Source organism: Mustela nigripes, unplaced genomic scaffold (assembly GCF_022355385.1).
Source record: "Mustela nigripes isolate SB6536 unplaced genomic scaffold, MUSNIG.SB6536 HiC_scaffold_20, whole genome shotgun sequence".
In the NCBI taxonomy this organism is placed as follows: Eukaryota; Metazoa; Chordata; class Mammalia; order Carnivora; family Mustelidae; genus Mustela; species Mustela nigripes.
The window spans coordinates 1455966-1477262 of record NW_026739436.1 but is presented as its reverse complement, the minus strand read 5'-3'; the positions used below and the strand labels follow the sequence as shown (position 1 = coordinate 1477262).

The 21297-nt window shown below is 37.6% G+C and overlaps 1 protein-coding gene and 1 non-coding gene across 2 annotated transcripts in view; one reads left to right on the top strand and one right to left on the bottom strand.

Moving 5' to 3' along the window:
- LOC132008023 (eukaryotic translation initiation factor 2 subunit 3, X-linked-like) overlaps positions 1–21297 on the bottom strand; it is a 42085-nt gene that overhangs the window by 1183 nt on the left and 19605 nt on the right. The window contains exons 5-11 of the mRNA XM_059386413.1: positions 19415–19509; positions 17592–17750; positions 15690–15824; positions 15148–15242; positions 14696–14840; positions 10476–10645; positions 9461–9633 (exon numbers count right to left, since the gene is read on the bottom strand). Coding sequence (XP_059242396.1) covers positions 9461–9633; positions 10476–10645; positions 14696–14840; positions 15148–15242; positions 15690–15824; positions 17592–17750; positions 19415–19509 — 972 coding nt within the window. The remainder of the gene's footprint in view (positions 1–9460; positions 9634–10475; positions 10646–14695; positions 14841–15147; positions 15243–15689; positions 15825–17591; positions 17751–19414; positions 19510–21297) is intronic.
- LOC132008056 (U6 spliceosomal RNA) lies at positions 16990–17094 on the top strand. The gene has a single exon (XR_009401532.1). It is a non-coding gene; the product is annotated as a U6 spliceosomal RNA (small nuclear RNA).

The following is a 21297-nucleotide window of genomic DNA, read 5'->3' as shown; positions in this document are numbered from 1 at the left end:
ATTTTATTTATTTGAGAGGGACATCGAACAGCAAGAGAGGGAACACAAGCAGGGGGAGTGGGAGAAAAGCTGGCTTCCTGTTGAGCAAGGAGCTTGATTCGGGGCTCGGTCAAGGGAGCAGAAGGTAGATGCTTAATAGCTGAGCTACGCAGTCGACCCTAAAGAGAGAGAGTACATAAGCAGGGGGAGGAGCAAGCAAAGGGAGAAGCAGACTTCCAGCTGATCAGGGAGCCCAATGCGGGACTTGATCCCAGGACCGTAGGATCATGATCTGAGCTGGAGGCAGATGCTTAACTGACTGAGCTAGCCAGGCACTCCCAGATTAGTTTACAAAAAGATTTATTTATTTATTTTAGAGAGAAAGAGTCAGAAAGAGCAAAATGGAGAGGTACAGAGAGAGGGTGAATCTTAAGGAGAATGTTGAATGTGGAACCCAACCTGGGGCTCCATCTCACAGCTCTACGATAATGACCTGAGCTGAAATCAAGCGTCAGATACTTAACACTCCGTGCTACTTTTTTTTTTTTTTAAGTATTTTTAAAAAATAATCTCTATGATCAACCTCATGACCCCGAGATTAAGATCTCATGCTGAACTGAACAACTGAACTAGCTTCTAGACCAAAACCCATCTAAATATAAATAAAAACTACAATTGTAAATAATACACGGAGAAGAGGAAACTTACCAATATGGAGGAGTTGAGGTGGTCCTTGTTTATCCACAGAAACACTGAGTAAATAACTAACATAGTGTTGTGGATGTGCAGCAACCAAGCAAATGCCCAACAGCTACACTCAAAATGAAGAAAATGTGGTGCCAATTATCTTACCCAGTATAGTAGACCCAAGAAGGTAACAAAACAGTTTCTCCCAGGATTGAAGAGGTGGAGCAGAACTTGTTTTCAAAATTCTGACCTGCTGTGGATACTCAACAGACTACTTTGTGTCCTGTCTCAGAGTGCTAAGAGAACTATGGCACAGTTGCATATTAGGTTGGAAAGCCAAGGTTTGGGAGAGAATAACTGAAGACTTCAAGGGGACTTCAAAATGCCTAGCAGGAAGAGACTATGAACAGAGGAATACAGTGAAACACCCTCAAAAAGAAAATGAATGGCATTAAGAAAAGTTAAGACATTTCAAGTGGCTGTGCATATTGAAGAATTGGGTGAAAGAACACACGTAGCTCTAGAAAAGATGCCTACTCAGAAATGGCCTCAGAATGCCATAAGCCTTCATAATGGGTTGACTACTGAAGATCTTTTCCTACAACTCAGTCTGCAAAGACTGAGAGATGTGGGTTTTTTTCAAATCCCTAATATAAAGATAAAATTTTAAAATGTTTAATAAAGACCACAAAACAAACAAAGATACAAAGAAATAAGGAAAAAGACTCTGTTGTGGTCTACTTTTTTTACTCATCTTATGAGTTTTTCGAATATTTTTCTATTTTTCAGCTCCAAAATTTGTTTAGTTTTCATTTTTTAGTTTTATTTTTCAATATTATTTATTTGAGAGAGAGAGAGAGAGAGAGCGCACCAGCAGCCGGAAGAGGGGAAAGCAGACTCCACACTGAGCAGGGAGCCTGATGTGGGGCTAAATCCCAGAACCTTAGGATAATGACCCGAGCAGAAGACAGACACTTAACGACTGAAACACTCAGGTGTCCCTGTTTACTTTTTAAAATAAACTCTTTTTGGTCACTTGGGTGGCTCAGTCATTAAGTATCTGTCTTCGACTCGGGTCATGACCCCAGAGTCCTGTGATCAAGCTCCACATCAGGCTCCTTGCTCAGTGGAGAGTCTGTTTCTCCTCTTTCTGCTCCTCCCCCTGTTGTGTTTTCTTTCTCTATCAAATAAATAAATAAAATGTTTTTCAAAATGAAGAAAATAAACATTCTGAAGAGAAAGAGAAGCTGAGTGAATTATTCTTAGGGCTATCTATTATTATTATATAATTTTGGTGCACAGAATTTAAATGACAAAAACATGAAAAAAGTTGTAATAAATGTACATTAGGTGTACAACATATAAAAATGTAACACTTTAAGGTGTTATATGTAATACTATAACAAAAGGAAGAGCAATAAACACTTTTTAATAATCTCAAAACACACTACAGAATATAAACAAAAGAAAATATAAGGAAATAAAAATGTGTCACTATAAAAAAATCAACTAGGGGTGCCTGGGTGGCTCAGTGGATTGGGCCTCTAGGCTGAGGTCATGATCTCAAGGTCCTGTGATCAAGCCCCGTGTCAGGCTCTCCGCTCGGTGGGAGCCTGCTTCCCTCACTCTCTGCCTGCCTCTCTGTCTACTTGTGATCTCTGTCTGTCAAATAAATAAAATCTTAAAAAAAAAAAAAAAAAACAAGTAAACACAAAGGAAGGTAGTAAGGAAGCAATGAGGAGCAAAAAAAAAACCTACATATGGAAAACAAATATAGTAATTCCCTGATCAGTGGGAGATACATCCCAAACTCTCTAGTGCATGCCTGAAACTAGATTGTATAGATTGCCATACATCTATACACATTTATGATATTTTAACTGATAAATGAGGCACCTTAGAAGATTAAGTACTACTAGAAAAGAATAGTTATAGCAATGTACTATAATAAAAGTTTATGGATGTCATGTCTTTCAAAATATCTCAACTTTTAAGATATGAGATAAAAATGAATAAATGAGATGAAGTGAGGTTGAATGGCACAGGCATTATGATGTAGCCTTACATTCATATTAACCTTTGGATGATTGTTAAGAAGCAGGAGCATCTGATTTTGAACTGTAGTTGACAGCGGGTATGTAAAAAATGTGAAAGTGAAACAGCAGATGAGGGGTAACAGTAATAAAATGGCAGTATTATGACTTCCTATGTGAGTAACTACTTTAAAAGCAAACAGATTAAATTTCTCAATAAAAAGGCACAGATAGGGCATGTCTGGGTGGCTGAGTTCGCTGAGCAGCCAATTTTTGGTTGTGGCTCAGGTCATGATCTCAGTTGTAAGATCGAGCACCTGGTCAAGCTTGCTCAGCATGGACACTGGTTGATTCTTTCCCTCTGCCATTCCCCTATTCTGTCTCTTTCTCTCTCTCTCTAAAATAAATAAATATATATATACATACATATATATATATATATATATATATTAAAAGGCACAGATTAGCCCAATGGTTAAAAAACAGGATCAAACCACATATCTAGAGGATATGTGCTTTAAATCTAATGACATGCATAAGGTGTTTAAGTGATAGGATGCCAAATGGCATTTCATGCAAACAAACCAAAAGAAAGGAACAATGATCATCCTACTATCAGATAAAATAGCCTTTTTTTTTTTAAAGATTTTATTTATTTATTTGACAGAGAGAGATCACAAGTAGGCAGAGAGAGAGGAGGAAGCAGGCTCCCCGCTGAGCAGAAAGCCCTATGCGGGGCTCGATCCCAGGACCCTGAGATCATGACCTGAGCCGAAGGCAGCGGCTTAACCCACTGAGCCACCAAGGCGCCCTGATAAAATAGACTTTAATGCAGAAACTGTTTTAAGAGACAAAGAAATATATATGACAACACAGTCAGTTTACCAGGAAGATGTAACAATTAAAACATATATGCACCCAATACTGAAGCTTTTATATATATGAAGGAAATGTTGACAGAATTTAAAGAAAAAAGAGGCATACAATAAGAGGAGACTTCAATAATCCACTTTCTAAGTGGATAAAACAAGGAGAAAGGAAAACCAATAAGGAAGCAGAGGACTTGAACACTATAACCCAATGGACCTCACAGGTAAATACATAGAACACAGAAGCAACAATACCTGTACATCCCTTTTGCCAATTCTTATGGGACACTTAGCAGTAGACCAAATGTTAGGCCACGAGTCTTAGTACATTTACAAAGGCTGAAATAATCAATTTCCAATGCCATTTTTTGCAGCAATGGAATTAAACTAGTAATTAATAATATAAGGAAAATTTAAAAATCTACAAATATGTGGAAATTAAACAATAAATATTTTAACTACAAATGGGGCACAGCAGACCAAGAGAAATAAAAAAAAATCTTCATTAAAAAAAAAAATAGAAAGACGGGACGCCTGGGTGGCTCAGTTGGTTAAGCGGCTGCCTTCGGCTCAGGTCATGATCCCATCGTCCTGGGATCGAGTCCCACATCGGGCTCCTTGCTCAGCAGGGAGCCTGCTTCTCCCTCTGCCTGCCATTCTGTCTGCCTGTGCTTGCTCTCTCCCCCTCTCTCTCTCTGATAAATAAATAAAATCTTTAAAAAAAAAAAAAAATAGAAAGAAAACAAAGTATCTTAAAAGAAGTGAAAATGAGAACACAAAAGTACCAAAACTTTTGGAAAGCTTTATGATAAATGGTGTATCTACGGCTCCACGTAAATTAAAAGCAGAATTATCCTATGATCCAGCAATCTACTTCAGGGCATATACGTCCCCCAAAAATTGAGTGTAGGGACACTAATACATACAGATATTTATATACCATATACCATGTTCCTAAGTTCATCAAAGCAGAACAGCCAAAAATTGAAAGCACGGATGCCTGGTTGGGTCAGGCAGTGGAGCACACCACTTTTTTTTTTTTTTTCTTTAAAGATTTTATTTATTTGAGAGCAAACAGAGTGAGAGGGAACACAAGCAGGGGCAGAAGGAGAGGGAGAAGCAGTCTTCCTACTGAGCAGGGAACCCGAGGTGGGGTTCCATTCCACAACCCTGGGATCATGACCAGAGCCCAAGGCAGACACTTAACAACTGAGCCACCCAGGAGCTCCAGAGCATACCACTCTGGATGAGTTCAAGACCCACAGGGTTATGGGTTCAAGCCCCACATTAGGTATAAAGACTACTTAAAAATCTTTAAAAACCAAAACAAACAGTGAAACCAATACAAGTGTTCAGTCACGGATGAGATGCATTTCTGGAAATGTTTCAATCTACTAAGTGATGTGTTCCATGCTAAAGATCTCTGAAAATTTTGTATTATTTATACTTATTTATATAGTGTGGAAATAATGTTTATAACAGAGGAGATGTTAAAATCAAATGAGCTTAAATCACTACAAACCAGAATCAGTTACTTAAAAGGTAGTAAGACTTGACTTTTTTTTTTTTTTTGAGAGTGCACATTTGAGTGAGGGCTGGGGGGGTAGGGAAAGATGAAGAGGAAGAGAGAATAGTACACAGAATCCGATGTGGGGCTCGCTCTCATGACCCTGAGACCCTGGGTCTCAGGTTAGATGTCTAACTGACTGCACCACCCAGGCACCCCTAAAACCTAACTTTTTAAAGATTACCAGTAAGTTAGATAAATTTTCTAGATGATAAATGATCAATGAAATCATCAGAGGACAGTGGGCATCAGGGAAGAATCAATAAGGAAGATAGAAAGGTACAGAGAGTCAAAGTAGAGTCTCAAATAATGAGGACACTGAAAATAAGTATAATTGTAAGGGTTTACATGGAAGAAGCAGAGAAAACATCAGACTGAAGCCAGCCTGTATAAAGGCCTTGCATATTAACGAAATGTGAAGAACTACTGGAATTTTTTGAGGATAGTATGATGAACTCTTTTGGAGAGACTATACTTGATCAGGCATTGAAGTCATTGAAAAGGGAAAATACAAGTGTGAAATAATGACAGTATGAGCTACAATGATGCTGTTCAGAATGGAAAGGATAGACTCGACATAATCTGGGAAGGAGCAAAAGAACCACCAGCAGGTGTCACAGATTTATGGACTTAGAAGCCTGGGAGCAATGGGCACATCAAGACATTTGTTTCTGAACACAAAGACATGCTTGAGTCCAGGAATAGTGCTGGTAGAGAAAGAGAAGAGGCCAGATGACTTACACCAGAAAGAAAGAAATGCTCTGGAGTCACTTCAAAAGAACCTAGGAATAAACTTGAAGAGAATCCTAATGTGGTGATGACCATCAAAATAAAAACAAACAGAAGTAACGGTTCATAACTCACTGAATAAATACCTTTGAGCCCAGGCTGTAATATATACCTAAATAAATAAACAGGAAAGAGGGGATGCCAAACGATACATGTGGAAAGTGGCACCAATACAGAAAACAAACATTATTTTGCTATTCCCAGAGACAAGATTAATCCAGGGGAGAACAATTAAAAGGGGGCACCTGGTTGGCTCAGTTGGTAGAGTATGAGACTTTAAAAAAAAAAAATTATTTATTAAAATAAATTCAAGAGAGAGACAGAGAGCATGAGAGTGGGTGGGAGGGACACAGGCATACAAAGCAGCAGACTTCCCGCTGAGCACAGCCCATTGTGGGACTCAACCCTAGGACCTTGGGAACATGACCTGAGCTGAAGGAAGACACTTAACTGACTGAGCCACCCAGGCGCCCAGAAAAAGAAGCTTTTGATCTTCGTGTTGTGAGCTAAAGTCCCAGGCTGGATGGACATGGAGATAACTTTTTACTTTAAAAAAAAAAAAAAGAGTAACGAAAGGGTCAAGTCATGAGAAATAGGGTATTTGTAAAGTCTCAAAAGTTCTCTATATATGGCTTGTTAGTTGCAACCACGAAAAGAGAAACTTTGTAAAAGACACCTTGATGACATGAACAAAATTAACTTCACACGGTAGGTATAACCAGATGTCCTGCGTGCTTCTGAAATGTGATTCCTCTCCCCCCTTTTATTAAGATTTTATTTATTTATTTGAGACAGATCGAGACACAGAGAGTGTGTACAGGGAGAAGAAGAGGGAGATTCCCTGGTGAGCTGGAAGACTAATGTGGGGCTCAATGTGGGTCTTGATCACTAAACCACCCAGTTTCCTGATATGTGATTCTTAAGGATACAATGGTACCGTTAGAGCACTCTGGTCTTGAACATATAACCTCAATTTTAGTAAGGGAAACTGGCTTTTATTGTTTAAAGGTCAATTCATGCTAAGATAAAGAAATGCTAAGAAAGTTCTGTATAAAAACGTAGATAGGGGTATCTGGGTGGCTCAGAAGAATCTGCCTAAGAATCTGCCTTCAGCTCAGGTCATGATCCCAGGATCCTGGGATTGAGCCCTGCATCCGGCTCCCTGCTCAGTGGGAAGCCTGCTTTCCTTCTCCCACTCCCCCTGCTCATGTTCCTGCTATCACTCTCTCTCTTCTGTCAAATAAATAAATAAATAAAATCTTTAAAAAAACAAAAAATAAAAAAGACTATAGAAACAAAATGGAAGTGATATGTGTGGTTCTGGACTTAAGAAAGAAAAATGCAATAAAGAACAATATTGACACAAATGTCAAAACAGGAACACAGAGTGCAGATTTTAGTATTTTGTCAATGCTAAAATTCCCGAAGTGGTTACACAGACACTATTCTTATTCTTAAGAAATACACACTGAAATAATATGAGGTAGGGGTTATGTAAGCTAGTACAGTGATTTATCTTTTTATTTATTTTAAAGATTTTTATTTATTTAAGAGAGAAGAGAGAATGAGCAGGGTGGGGAGATACAAAGGGAAAGGGAGAAGCAGTCTTCCTGCTGAGCAAGGAGCTGGACATGGTACTTAATCCCAAGATGCTGGGATCATGATCTGAGCCAAAGGCAGATGTTTAACCAACGAAGCCACCCAGGTGTCCTTAATCAGTGGTTTAAAAAAGATCAACTAAGTTAAACATGTATAAGAATACAGTCAAAACTGATTCTGAAAGATTTTATACAGATGTGTCTGAGATTAAATGAAAGCTAGTCATAGTAGCTGAAATAAAAATCTGAACTATATAGGCTTACAAATCAGGATTGGAAATAAAGAATTCCAATTATACAAATATGCCAAGAAAACTACTGAATTCAATAAAAAGCGATGAAGGGACGCCTGGGTGGCTCAGTGGGTTAAGCCACTGTCTTCGGCTCAGGTCATGATCTCAGGGTTCTGGGATCGAGCCCCAAATCGGGCTCTCTGCTCAGCGGGGAGCCTGCTTCCTCCTCTCTCTCTGCCTGCTTGTCATCTCTCTCTGTCAAATAAATAAATAAAATCTTAAAAAAAAAAAAAAGCGATGAAGCAACAAGTTGGTGAGGATGTGAAGAAAAAGGAACCCTCCTGCACTGCTGGTGGGAATGCAAGTTGGTACAGTCACTCGGGAAGACAGTATGGAAGTTCTTCAAAGAGTTAAACAGAGCTACCCTACAACCCAGCAATTGTACCACCAGGAATTTATCGAAAGGATATAAAAATATAAATATACTAATACTAATTTGAGAGATAAAAGAACCCCAATATTTATAGCAGCATTATCAACAATAGCCAAACTATGGAAGCAGCCAAACGTTCATCCACTGATTAATAAAGATGTGGTTTACATATATTGGAATATTATTGAGCCATAAAAAGAATGAAATCTTGCCATTTATAACAATGTGGATGGAGCTAGAGAGTACTAAGAGAAAAAAGGCAGTCAGAGAAAGACAAATACTTCATTCATATTTAGAGTTTACAAATTTCATGAAATAAAATGAATAAGCAAAAGGAAAAAGAGGGGCACCTGGGTGGCTCAGCTGGTTAAGCATCTGCCTTCAGCTTAGGTCTGATCTTGGTGTCCTGGGATCGAGACTGCTTCTGCCCCTGCCTCTGTGCCCCTCTGCCCTGCTCATTCTTTCCCTCTCTCTCAAATAAATAAATAAATAAATAAATAAATAAATAAATAAATATGTTGGGAATCCCGGCTCAGCAGGGAGTCTGCCTCTCCCTTCCCACTACTCACACTCTCTCTCTAAAATAAATAAATCAAATCTTAAAAAAAAAAACAGAGAGACAAAGCAAGAAAACACATCCTTAACTACAGAGAACATACTAATGGTTACCAGAAGGGTGGTGGTGGGAAAATGGGTTAAACAGATGATGGAGATTAAGGAGTATGATGGGTAATGAGTAATGTATTGCTGAATCATCATATTGTACACCTGAAATTAATATAACACTGTTAACTACACCACAATTAAAATATAAAAACAGTTTAAGATGAAAGGAAAAGTATGCATGACCATGAGTACATATACCATGAAGAATGTACCACAAAAGGGGCACCTGGGTGGCTCAGTCATTAAGCAACTGCCTTTGGCTCAGGTCACAGTCCCAGAGTCTCAGTATTGAGCCCTGCATCAGGCTCCCTACTTGGCAAGGAGCATGCTTCTCCCTCTCCCTCTCCCCTTCCCCTCGTTTGTGTTCCGTCTCTTGCTGTGTCTCTGACAAATAAATAAATAAATAAAATCTTAAAAAAGAATATACCGAAAGATAGTATGCTATTTTTTTTTTAAGTGTATTCACTTTATTTTAGTAATCTCTACACCCATTGTGGGACTCAAACACACAATCAAGAGTCACATGCTCTTCTGACTGAGTCAGCCACATATTCCTGCTGTTTTCTTGACACCAGTGACAGACAGAGGCAAAATTGAAAAACTTACCGCCAGTGTTTCTCAACTCTGCGGCTAAGGGCAATCTTTTCTCCCACTTCTGTGCACACAGGGTTAGTGAGAACTATTTTGCCTAAATCAGCCTTGACTGCACTCACTCTTCCTCCTGTTGATAGAGACCCTATGTTTACCATAAGAACTTCATTCTTAGAAAGCTTTTGCACCTAGGAAAATAAATTAAGGAAAAAACCCGTTAACATAATAGAATGTTTTCCAATACAAAGTGAGAATTTATTAAATACAACTGCAAAAAACTATAACTATAGAGGAAAAAAAAATTCTGCACAAATTACACTTATAAGATCTGAAGTATATATATTACAGGTATCAAAGCAAAAGGTTTATTTAGCACTAAAAGAACATTCAAATGATCTAACACTAAAATAAACTACTAAAAAATAATAAAATCAACCAAACTCTTAAAATCTGAAGAGGCTTGTGGCGGAGAGGGTTTGCACAATTTCTTGAAAGGGCCAGCAAGACAAGAACAATATGATAGTTAAGTGGGTCTGGAGGTCTAATTCCATTAATGTAAAGTACATATTTAAATCTTTTGGATTCTATAAAATTGGGTAACACCTATTATATCACTCTTAGCTGTTTTATTTCTAGCATTTACACATATAATTATTGGAATTACTAGCCACTGTATAACTTACTGCTGCTGTCTGTGCTTACAACCTCATGTTCAAATTCAGATGAGTGTCTTTAAGGAACTTCCCCCAAAATGACAAATACAAGTTTTGTTGATTGATTTATTGTTTTGTTTTTTTTTTTTTTTTTTTAATTTATGTATTTGAGAGAGAGAGAGTAAGTGCATGAGTGGGGATAGGCAGATGGAGAGAGACTCTCAAGCATATTCTGCACTGAGTGTGGAGTCTGATTAGGACTCTATCTCACAACCTTTGTATTAGGACTTCAGCTAAAACCAAGAGTCACTCAGCAGGAAGTGTGCTTCTCTCTCTCTCTCAAATAAACACATAAATCTAAAAAAAAAAAAGAATACCTTTGCAGCTTTCTTGTCTCCTTCAGTGCGTACCCCTAGCAGCCGTCTAAGTAGGAAATAGGAGATTTCTAGTTCTGTGAAGATCTCTGGTAAAGCTCCAACTGCACCAAGTACTTGTCCAACCATTCTGTCAGCCCGGCACAAAGTGGGGTCAATTTTTGTTCCCACTCCTGAGATAAAATAAAATATGTCACATATTTCAATTTTGTATTTCTTAAAATGTTTATAAAGGTAAAGTTAGTCAAACCAGTATAACACGTAGCTATACAACTTAACCAAATTTTGTTACATTGATACCATATCACAGTTACAAAATTAAAATCCTGAACAATTCCCCTACAATCAACTCTTAGCTTTACCTAAAAAAGAACAGGGTTGGAAATAAGGCTTGATTAAAATTTAAAAATAAAAAAACATTTTTATTTAAATTATAAAATAAAGGGAGAACTGTTTAACAGAAAACAACCATTTAGTAAGATATTTTATCTTACTAAAAACTGAAAAATTACAAAGCTGATAATGATTGATTTGCAGAAATAAAATTGGTAATTGTTAATGCTGGTTGGCAGGTATATAGGATTGTCATTACATTATTCTTGTATTTTTGTATATTGGTATAATAAAAGGTTACATGAACATGTTCAGAATTTTCATATTCGTAAAAAAAAATCCACAATGATACACTGTGAACTTTTATTATCAATATATAATAAAGTTCTGCAAAGAAAAAGTGTTAGTAAAATGATGCAGTAAAGGCCCAAGCTTTGTCTTCCATACACAGAATGAAAAACTGACAAAAATGTCGAAACATTTTTAAAATTCTGAAATTTAGCCAAAGGCTTGCTATAATCTAAGCAGCATTTACTAAGAAAAACATCTGTATCTCAGTAAGAGCGGAAAACTGTCACATTTTAACTTATCCTACTCCCATCACTATTCAAAATATCTCCGTGACAGCACTAATAACAACTTGCATTTGTCATGAAAACTAGCAAGGCTATACAGAGAACAGGGCTGGAGTTCCTTTAAATTCTCATTCCCAAATGGCTACCATTTGATTAGTCTGAATCTCCCTGAAAGATTCCACTTCCAAGACTGGATGTCTAACGTAAAAAGTGTTTTCCTCAGGGAACTGAAGGATAATAGGTGGGGAAAACAACACATTAACAAAAAGCTTTAAAACAATAAAAAACAAAACAAAAAACAAACAAACAAAAAAAACATGTCCATGGGAACTTTGAAAATCTGGACATATATGTACAAATCCAGTGAATAACGTATAAGTTTAAGGCTGTGCACATGCTCAGGAAAGACCTGATAATGCTTTAAGCTCTTACATCTACTAGTTTTAAAATGGAAGTAAAGGATCAGACAGAGTTGTTTAACTGCCTGGCTGAGAGTTAAAAGCCTACACCGACAATTTTTTTTTTTTTTAAGATTTCATTTATTATTTGACAGAGATCACAAGTAGGCAGAGAGCCAGGTAGAGAGAGAGGAAGGGAAGCAGGCTCCCTGCTGAATAGAGAGAGCCCCGATGTGGGGCTCGATCTCAGGACCCTGGGATCATGACCTGAGCCAAAGGCAGAGGCTTTAACCCACTGAGCCACCTATGCAACCGCCCCCCTTTTCTTAAATTAATATAATGTATTATTAGCCCCAGGGGTACAGGACTGTGAATCATCAGGCTTACATAATTCACAGCACTCAGTGCACTCAAACACAGCACATACCCTCCTCAATGTCCATAACTCAGCCATCCTATCCCTCCCCTGAACCCCTAGCAACCCTTCAGTTCATTTCCTGAGATTGAGTCTCTCTCTCCCTTTTTAAGATTTTATTTATTTGTTTGACAAACAGAGATCATAAGTATGCAGAGAGGCAGGGCAGAGAGAGAGGAGGAAGCAGGCTCCCTGCTGAGCTGAGAGACCCATACGGGACTCGATCCCAGAACCCTGAGATTCATGACTTGAGCCAAAGGCAGAAGCTTTAACCCACTGAGCCACCCAGGTGCCCCGATTAAGAGTCTCTTACGGTTTGTCTCCCTCCCTGGTCCCATCTTGTTTCACTTCTCCCTCCCTACCCTCCACCTCCTCCTTAGCTTGTTTAGCTTTGTTTAGTTAGTGATATGTCATTGACACACCAGAGTTCTTTAATAAAGGCTGGGAGGACTACAGGTTCTAGTTATTAAGGAAATTTCTTCCTCTCAATTACTGGCTAAGTGCTAAACTAACTAAGTTACCCTTCAGTGAGCACACATAAAAAAAAAACAGACATTATAGAATTAGTTCAGGAAAGTCAGTAAATACAGTGACAACTAACGTTAAGTAGTAGAAACAAACCCTTGAGAGAGGAGAGAATCTAGTCTTCAGAGAGGACATGTATCATTTAAAAAGAGAAAAGAAAGTAACAAAGAATATTAAAATAAATAAATAAATAAATAAAATAATAATGGCTTAAACACGAAGGAAACTAAAAGGCAAACTATGGAATGGGAGAAGATATTTGCAAATAATATATCTGATAAGAGGTTTGTAACCAAAATATATAAAGAACTTAACAAACTCAACATCCCCCAAACCAAATAATTCAATTAAGAAATGGGCAGAAGACATGAACAGACATTCTTCCAAAGAAGACATGTAAATGGCCATAGACACATGAAAAGATGTACCACATGACTCATCTCATTAGAGAAATGCAAATCAAAATTCCAACCTCACCCTGTCAAGATGGCTAAAATCATGGTCACCTGAGTGGCTCAGAGAGTTAGGCCACTGCCTTGGACTCAGGTCATGGTCTCAGGGTCTTGGGATCGAGCCCTACATGGAGCTCTCTGCTCAGCAGGGAGCCTGCTTCCCCCTTTCTCTGCCTGCCTCTCTGTCTCCTTGTGATTTCTCTGTCAAATAAAAAAAATCTTAAAAAAAAACACACAAAAAAAAAAAAGGATGGCTAAAATCAGGAGCACCTGGCTGGCTTAGTCAATCAAGCGTCTGCCTTCAGCTCAGGTCATGACCTCAGGGTCCTGGGATAGAGCCCCATGTTGGGCTCCCTGCTGAGTGGGAAGTATGCTTCTCCATCTCCCACCCCGCCCCCCTGCTTATGCTCTCTGTCTCTCGAATAAATAAATAAAATCTTTTTTAAAAAGATGGCTGAAATTAAAAATATAGGTATGGGAAGCATCAGAGAAAAGGATTACTTACATTGTTGGTGGGAATGTAAAATGGTAAAGCCACTCTGGAAACTAGTATGGAGGTTCCTCAGTAAGTTAAAAATAGAAACACCACATGATTCAGCAATTCCACTACAAGGTATTTATCCCAAGAATATGAAAACACTAATTCAAACAGACATGCACCCACTTGTTTACTGCACCATTATGTAAAATAAGCAAAATATAAAGCAGCCCATGTCCATCTATAAAATGAATAAAAAAGATGTGTATATACAAAATGGAATAGCAGCCATAAAAAAGAATGAAATCTTGTCATTTGCAACAGCATGTATGGATCTACAGGTTCTGCGAGGTGAAATAAGTTAGAGAAGACAAACAGCATTTGCCTTCACTCATATGTGGAATAAAAGAAATAAAACAAATGAACAAGAAAAAGAGAAGAAAAAAGAAAGGGATTCTTAATTCTAGAGAATAAACTAATAGTTACCAGAGAGGAGGTAGGTGGGTATTAATTAAGCTGAAGGGGAACAAGAGAACACTTACCATGATGAATTACTGAGTAATGTATAAGACTATAATGTATACCTGAAGCTAAGATAACACTGTATGTTAAGTATACTCGAGTTAAAAATAATTAATTTTTAAAAAATAAAGAATAAATAAAAGGAAAAAAAAATCCCAGATTTTGGGGCACCTGGGTGGCTCAGTTGTTAAGTGTCCACCTTCGGCTCAGGTCATGATCCCAGGGTCCTGGGATCAAGTTCTGCCTCAGGCTCTCTACTCAGTGGAGAGTTTGCTTCTCCCCCTCCAACTCCCCCTGTTTGCACTCCCTCTCTTGCTGTCTCTCTCTGTCAAATTAAATAAAATCATTAAAATAAATATATAAAAAATAAAATCACTAACTAACCTACCTATATACTTGCATAGCCTGCTTTTCCACATTGAGTTAAAATATCTAATCAGAGACATATACTTTCAGATAATGCACTTGATATAGTATTATGATTAACCACTAATAACAGCTTATAGATGAAATGAAAATTTTTACCAATAAGACCCCCTGGAGCAGCATACTGAAGATCATTGTGTTCTGCAAAAAGTGACACTATTTTGGAAAAGATTGGTTTACACATGAGTTTTCCTTCACTATCTTTGGAAACAATACCAGGTCTCACTTCTATCTCCTGGCCCACCTAAAAGAGAGTAATTAAAAATTTTGAGACAACACAATTACCTTTATGTGTGAACAGTCCTGATAGACTGCTAAATTGAAAAGGCATGAATTCCAACAATAATTTCAGTATTACTCTAGGACAAAAAGCTTAAAAATGCAGAAGTTAGAAAGCTAATAATTAACCACTTACATATAAGAAAGCTATGATTCACACCAGACATATTTAAAGTACAAAGTAGTAAAAATACATATTTCTAACATTTTTAGATTTTGTTTAACCATATATTTTTTCCATTTAAGAAACAAAAATTTACAATTTAGTTTACCTTTAATACTCCTTTTAAAATGCTGCCACCAGCCACACCACCTTTAAGGTCATCAACCTCACAGCCAGGTTTGTTGACATCAAAAGACCTAATAACTGTGAAGATGATAAGGAATAAAAGAAACCATAAAGCTAATCCTGTTATTTTAATTAGAAAAAATACTTATTCAAATTAGTATTTTGTACAGCAGTAGCCACTTGAAATCTGTATCTCAGAGCTGACTTGGTAGAAAAAAATTATAGGAAAATATTATTATTCCAATCAGACTGCAGTTTTATATATAATGGAGAATGAAATTAACCTGATCAGTAAGTGACATATTTATGCTTTCCCATGAAGTACAACATAACTATTATAAAGGAACATAACACTGTATCTGTATGATTATGTGAAAGGATGACTTTTATAGGCTAACTTATGGATGGCCCTCACCTTAATAATTCATACACTGAAGTCATAACTCCAGGAACTCATTTGAAGGAAGGGCAAAACAACCATATGAAAAGGTAGAGTCAATAAACGCCAGCAGGTTAAGTTCTTACCAATAAGTCGGGGTTCTGAAGTAAAGTCTCTTAGAGGTACTGGAATTTTCTTTACAATATACTCACAAACGACTTCAATATTGTATTTCAGCTGAGCAGAAATTGGAATAATAGGAGCTCCTTCTGCTACTGTACCTATTTGATAAAACAAAATACCGAAATTTGACAGTTTTCTAGAAACTGTTGTGTAGGCATCAAACATCACTATATAAATGTCAGTAACAAGAATTGATCATTCTGTTTAAACTGATCTTAGCCAAAAGGCTGAAAAGTGATCGTGACCATTGTTTAGAAACATCCACAATATTTCCCCCCCTAAAATTCAGTATTATGCCCTGTAAGTAAAAATTATGAAATTAAATTAGAATCTGAAAAGGATAAAATTACCTGCATAATTTGGATACTATAGACAGAGTTTCTTTCTTTCTTTTTTTTTTTTAAAGATTTTATTTATTTATCAGAGAGAGAGGGAGAGAATGAGCACAGGCAGACAGAATGGCAGGAAGAGGCAGAGGGAGAAGCAGGCTTCCCGCTGAGCTAGGAGCCCGATGTGGGACTCATTCCAGGACGCTGGGATCATGACCTGAGCCGAAGGCAGCTGCTTAACCAACTAAGCCACCCAGGCGTCCCTAGACAGAGCTTCTTAACAAGTAAAAAAGACAAGGAACCAAATACCAAAAAGATAAATCATGTCTTGCTCCAAATAAAAACTAAGTTTTAGTGAAAGGGCCACTATGAAGATTAAAAAAATCACTACTGGGTCTAATTCTAGAAACAGATACTCAATGAGAAGAAACAAAGTCAGAATAATTAGCAACATAAACCAAGAAATAAAAAAGATAGTTTCATTTTACTATCATTAGGGTTTTTATTTTATTTTATTAAGATTTTACTTATTTATTTGACAGACAGAGATCGCAAGTTGGCAGAGAGGCAGGCAGAGAGAGGAGGAAGCAGGCTCCCTGCTGAGCAGAGGCCAATGTGGAACCCGATCCCAGGACCCTGGGATCATGACCCAAGCCGAAGGCAGAGGCTTTAACTCACTAAGCCACCCAGGCACCCCAAGTTTTTATTTTTTTATTAGTAGTTTTAAAAAATTTATTTATTCAGTAGGAGGAGAGAGAGAGCACAAGGAGGGGAAGCAGCGAGGGAGAAGGTGATTCCCCCATGAGCAAGGAGTCCGATGAGGGGCTCGTTCCAGGACCCCAAGATCACGATCTGGGCCAAAGGCAGATGCTTAACTGACTGACCCACCCAGGTTCCCCGGAAAAAGATTTTTTAGAACATATGATTGGTGGTGATATTGGCAGTAGCATATGTGCTAAAATTTTATTGATATAGGGAAGATTAGCATGGCCCCATATGCAAAGATGAAACCCAAATTCATGAAGTGCTTAATATTTTTATTATTGTAATAAAGTGTTATTATATTGCTAAAAATTTTTCTAAAAGATTTATCTGAGAGAGAGAATGAGTGAAAGAGAGCATAAGCAAGCATAGAGAGAGAGAGAGAGGCAGATTCCCCACTGAGGAGGGAGACCAATGTGGGACTCGATCCAAGGACTCTGGGATCATGATGTGCTTAAATGACTCAGTCACCCAAGGTGCTCCCCCCCCCAATTTTTTTTAAGTATTTACTTCTCAAAACACCCCCTCTCCCAAGCCAACTGGTAACATTTATAGACTAGAACTTCTTTTCCGGCTGACATGCACTTTAATCAAATTCAGAAAAATTTCACTGCTTCTATCAGATGGCTAAAAGGAATAAAAGTATTAGGTAATGGGCGATAAAGAGGCTTTTAACTCATCAAGTGACTTCGTTTTTGATAATTACATGAAGATTTCTGGGTTAAATGGCTCTCAAAGTAACTCATATGTTTATTTAACATCATAGCATCTTACCTTGCACAAAGGCAAGTATCTGTTCATACTGTTCTTTAGCTTGACTCTCTTTTACCAAATCAATTTTATTTTGCAGAATCAAAATATGTTTCAGTTTCATTATTTCTATGGCAGCCAGATGTTCAGAAGTCTGAGGTTGAGGACAAGATTCATTACCAGCTAAATTGATGATAAAGAATAAAAAACAAAATGAGTCATAAGAATTAGTTGGCATCCAATAAACTTCTGGATGTCTCATTCAAACCAAATTCCTTATACCATTGCCAAGTATCTCTGTGAGGCCCTGTTTACTCTGTTTATTTTTTATTATTTTTTTAAAGATTTTATTTATTTGACAGAGAGAGATACAGAAAAAGAGGGAACACAAGCAGGGGACTGGGAGAGGGAGCACCAGGCTTCTAGCTAGGCAGGGAGCCTGATATGGGGCTCCATCCCACCACCCTGGGACCTTGATCTGAGCCAAAGGCAAAGACCCAATGACTGAATCACTCAGGTGACGCTGTGAGACCCTGTTTAAACTTCACAACTGATTTCCGTGGGTTCTCTCCACCTTTTAAACCCTTATCCTAAGCACAGTCCTTGGAATTTAACAAATTCGGCTTCTTTCAAAGTCTTCATGGCTTTTACTCAGACATAACATAAATCCCTCTGGTTCTATCCAGTTGGGATATTCTGACCCAATCTGGAGCAGTTAAGAAGGAAAGTAGCTTAACGCAGTCTACAAATTATAATTATCCAAGCCTACAGAAGACAACCACAAAGATGGCTCCCAGTAATCCCTATGATCTCATAGTCACACCCTTGTAAAATTCTTCCCTTTAAATACTGGAAAGCCATCCAGTAACAGAGAAAATTTCAGAAGTGATGCAATATCACTTCTTGAGTTAGATCACAAGGACTCTGGCTTCCCACTTGGGGAAAAAAACAGGTGAAATGTCATGAGGACAACTATTATGGAAAGGTCCACTTGAGGAGAAAGTGAGGTCTGAGTGAACTTAATGGCACCTCCGTAGAAATTTCCGACACCAAAACGCAGGCGATTTCCCTTAGTTTGTAATATTTTGTGATTTATGTTATAAAAAGTGCTGAGAAAATAACCTCTGCTTCCAGAGGACAATGGAAATTTCATGGTTGAAACCCTTTTGGACTATGACCTACATGTCTCTCCCTTTGGCTCACCTTAATATGCATCCCTTTCCTATAATAAATTTCAGGTTTTTAGTGTAGAGCTTTCAATGAGATAGGAGTCTAATCAACTATCAATGATGATTCAGGAACTTCCCGACTTTCATTTGGTGTCAGAACTAAAGGCAATCTTGGATGGAAACACCTCTTTAACTTTGTATTTGGCCTGAAACTCCATGTAGCCTCTAGTCACAAAACCTCTTGACAGTACACCCAGGGAAGAAAGCAAAACCTTACTTTGAAAACCTCTATGCAGGCCCCATGTCAGCATTTCATGTAGGAGTTATATCTAAAAAACCACTATTCAATAACACTACAGACAATCCAGAAACATTAAAAAATAACCTCTTCCAACCTAGCATATTTTTATATGAAAAACTCTAAACAATAGCAAGAAAGCACTGTTCACTTAGAAATGAGTTTTTGGGGGTGAGGGGCATACTACTATAAGAATTGTCACTAGATATTAGCCCCGGGTTCATCTTGCTTGGTATTTTTTCATATTGGCACACATGGATGTTAATTTGGGTGACCTGCTAGTTCTCATTTATGGCCACTAAAGGCACTAGTACCCTTTAAATATTCCAAATGGGATTGGTTTCAAAGGGATTTGTCAAACCAATTTTGATATTATTTACCTATCAGCAGAAGAGCTGCATCCATTACTGCTGCACCATTCAGCATAGTAGCCATCAAAATATCATGGCCCGGACAGTCAACAAAGGAAACATGTCTAACAATTAAGAAACAATCAGATTTAGAATTAATATTTGAACATTCAAGTCACTGCCTTCCAACAGTTAAATCACTTCGAAAATAATTATTCTTGCTGCAAAGTGGCTTCAAAACCTGATGGTTCCAGAATTTTGAAATGAGATTGCCAGCGGAAATTAAAATGATGAAATGTCATTACAAAGCAGGTGAAACTAGTTACAGATAGAACTTACCCCAAAACAAGGCTCAAATAACCTTAGGAAAACACCCAAAGAATAATATGAAAGTGAGGAAAACGCAGACTTTATATATATAATGTATACTAGAACTATGATACAAAAGCCAAACTTAATGACATATAAGTGAAGTGTTTATTTGCCTTCCATATATGCTCTTCATGTCCTTCTCATTTTCTAGATGCATCATTTGTTTTTTGTTTTATTTTATTTTTTTTTAAATTAACATATAATGTATTATTTGCCTCAGGGGTACAGGTCTGTGACTCATCAGGCTCACACATTTCACAGCACTCATATAGCACATACCCTCCCCAATGTCCACCACCCAGCCACCCCATTCCTCTCTCCCTGCCCTCCAGCAACCCTCGGTTTCCTGAGATTAAGAGTCTCTTATGGTTTGTCTCCCTCCCAATCACATCTTGTTTCATTTTTTCCTTCCCTACCCGTCATGCCTCTCAAATGATCTCTCTGATATGAGGAATTTGAGAGGCATCATTTGTTTTTAACTGTTGAGTTTCTGAAAGTTCTTTATGCCCTCTAGTCTCTTATTAGACATATGATTTGCAAAGAGTTGATCCTTAAGAAATGCAGGATTGGTGTGCCAATTCTCCCGCATAGCTGAAAATCTGTGTACAAATTCAGACTCTCCCAAAATTTAATAGCCTACTGTTGACTATAAGCTTTACCAGTAACATGAACAGCCAATTAACACAGAGTTTGTACACATTTTATATTCTGTATTTCTACTGTGTTATTAGGAAAATTAAAAGGAAAACACAGTATTGTACTTATTGGAAAAAGTGTGCAAACAGACTCTGGCAATTTATATTCATCTTGTTCAAGAACTAATCTATTATCTATAAGTCATTAGCTTTTCCTTTGATCCTCCTAATAGATCTTTTGCAGAGCAATTATTTATAAGTTCAATGAACTGTAATATTCCAACCTTACTTTTTTATGAATTACACATTAGCATAATATCTAAAAACACCCCTAGTCCTAGGTCTTAAACAATTTTGACTATGTTTCCTTTTAAGAATTTATCTGATCCATTTAAGACTCAAGTGTACGTACATTTTGAGCATGTACTGAAAATGTGAATATACACAAATGTTGAATATAAAGTGTACATTTTTTTTTCTTTTAAGATTTTATTTATTTATTTGACAGAGAGAAATCACAAGTAGATGGAGAGGCAGGCAGAGAGAGAGGGAAGCAAGCTCCCTGCTGAGCAGAGAGCCCGATGCGGGACTTGATCCCAGGACCCTGAGATCATGACCTGAGCCGAAGGCAGTGGCTTAACCCACTGAGCCACCCAGGCGCCCCTAAAGTGTACATTTTTGTGGTTTATTTTTTTTTAAAGTAACCTCTATGCCCAGTGTGGGGATCAAACTTATGACCATGAAATCACGAGTTAAATACTCCACTAAATGAGTCAGCCAGGCACCCTGAAGGGTACAGCTTGAATCAAAGGTGTCTGGTTTAAGACCAGACTCATTTTTTTTTTTGTTTTTCTTCTGACTACAGACATTGAACTGCTGTAGGACTATTTATTGAAAAGTCTATAT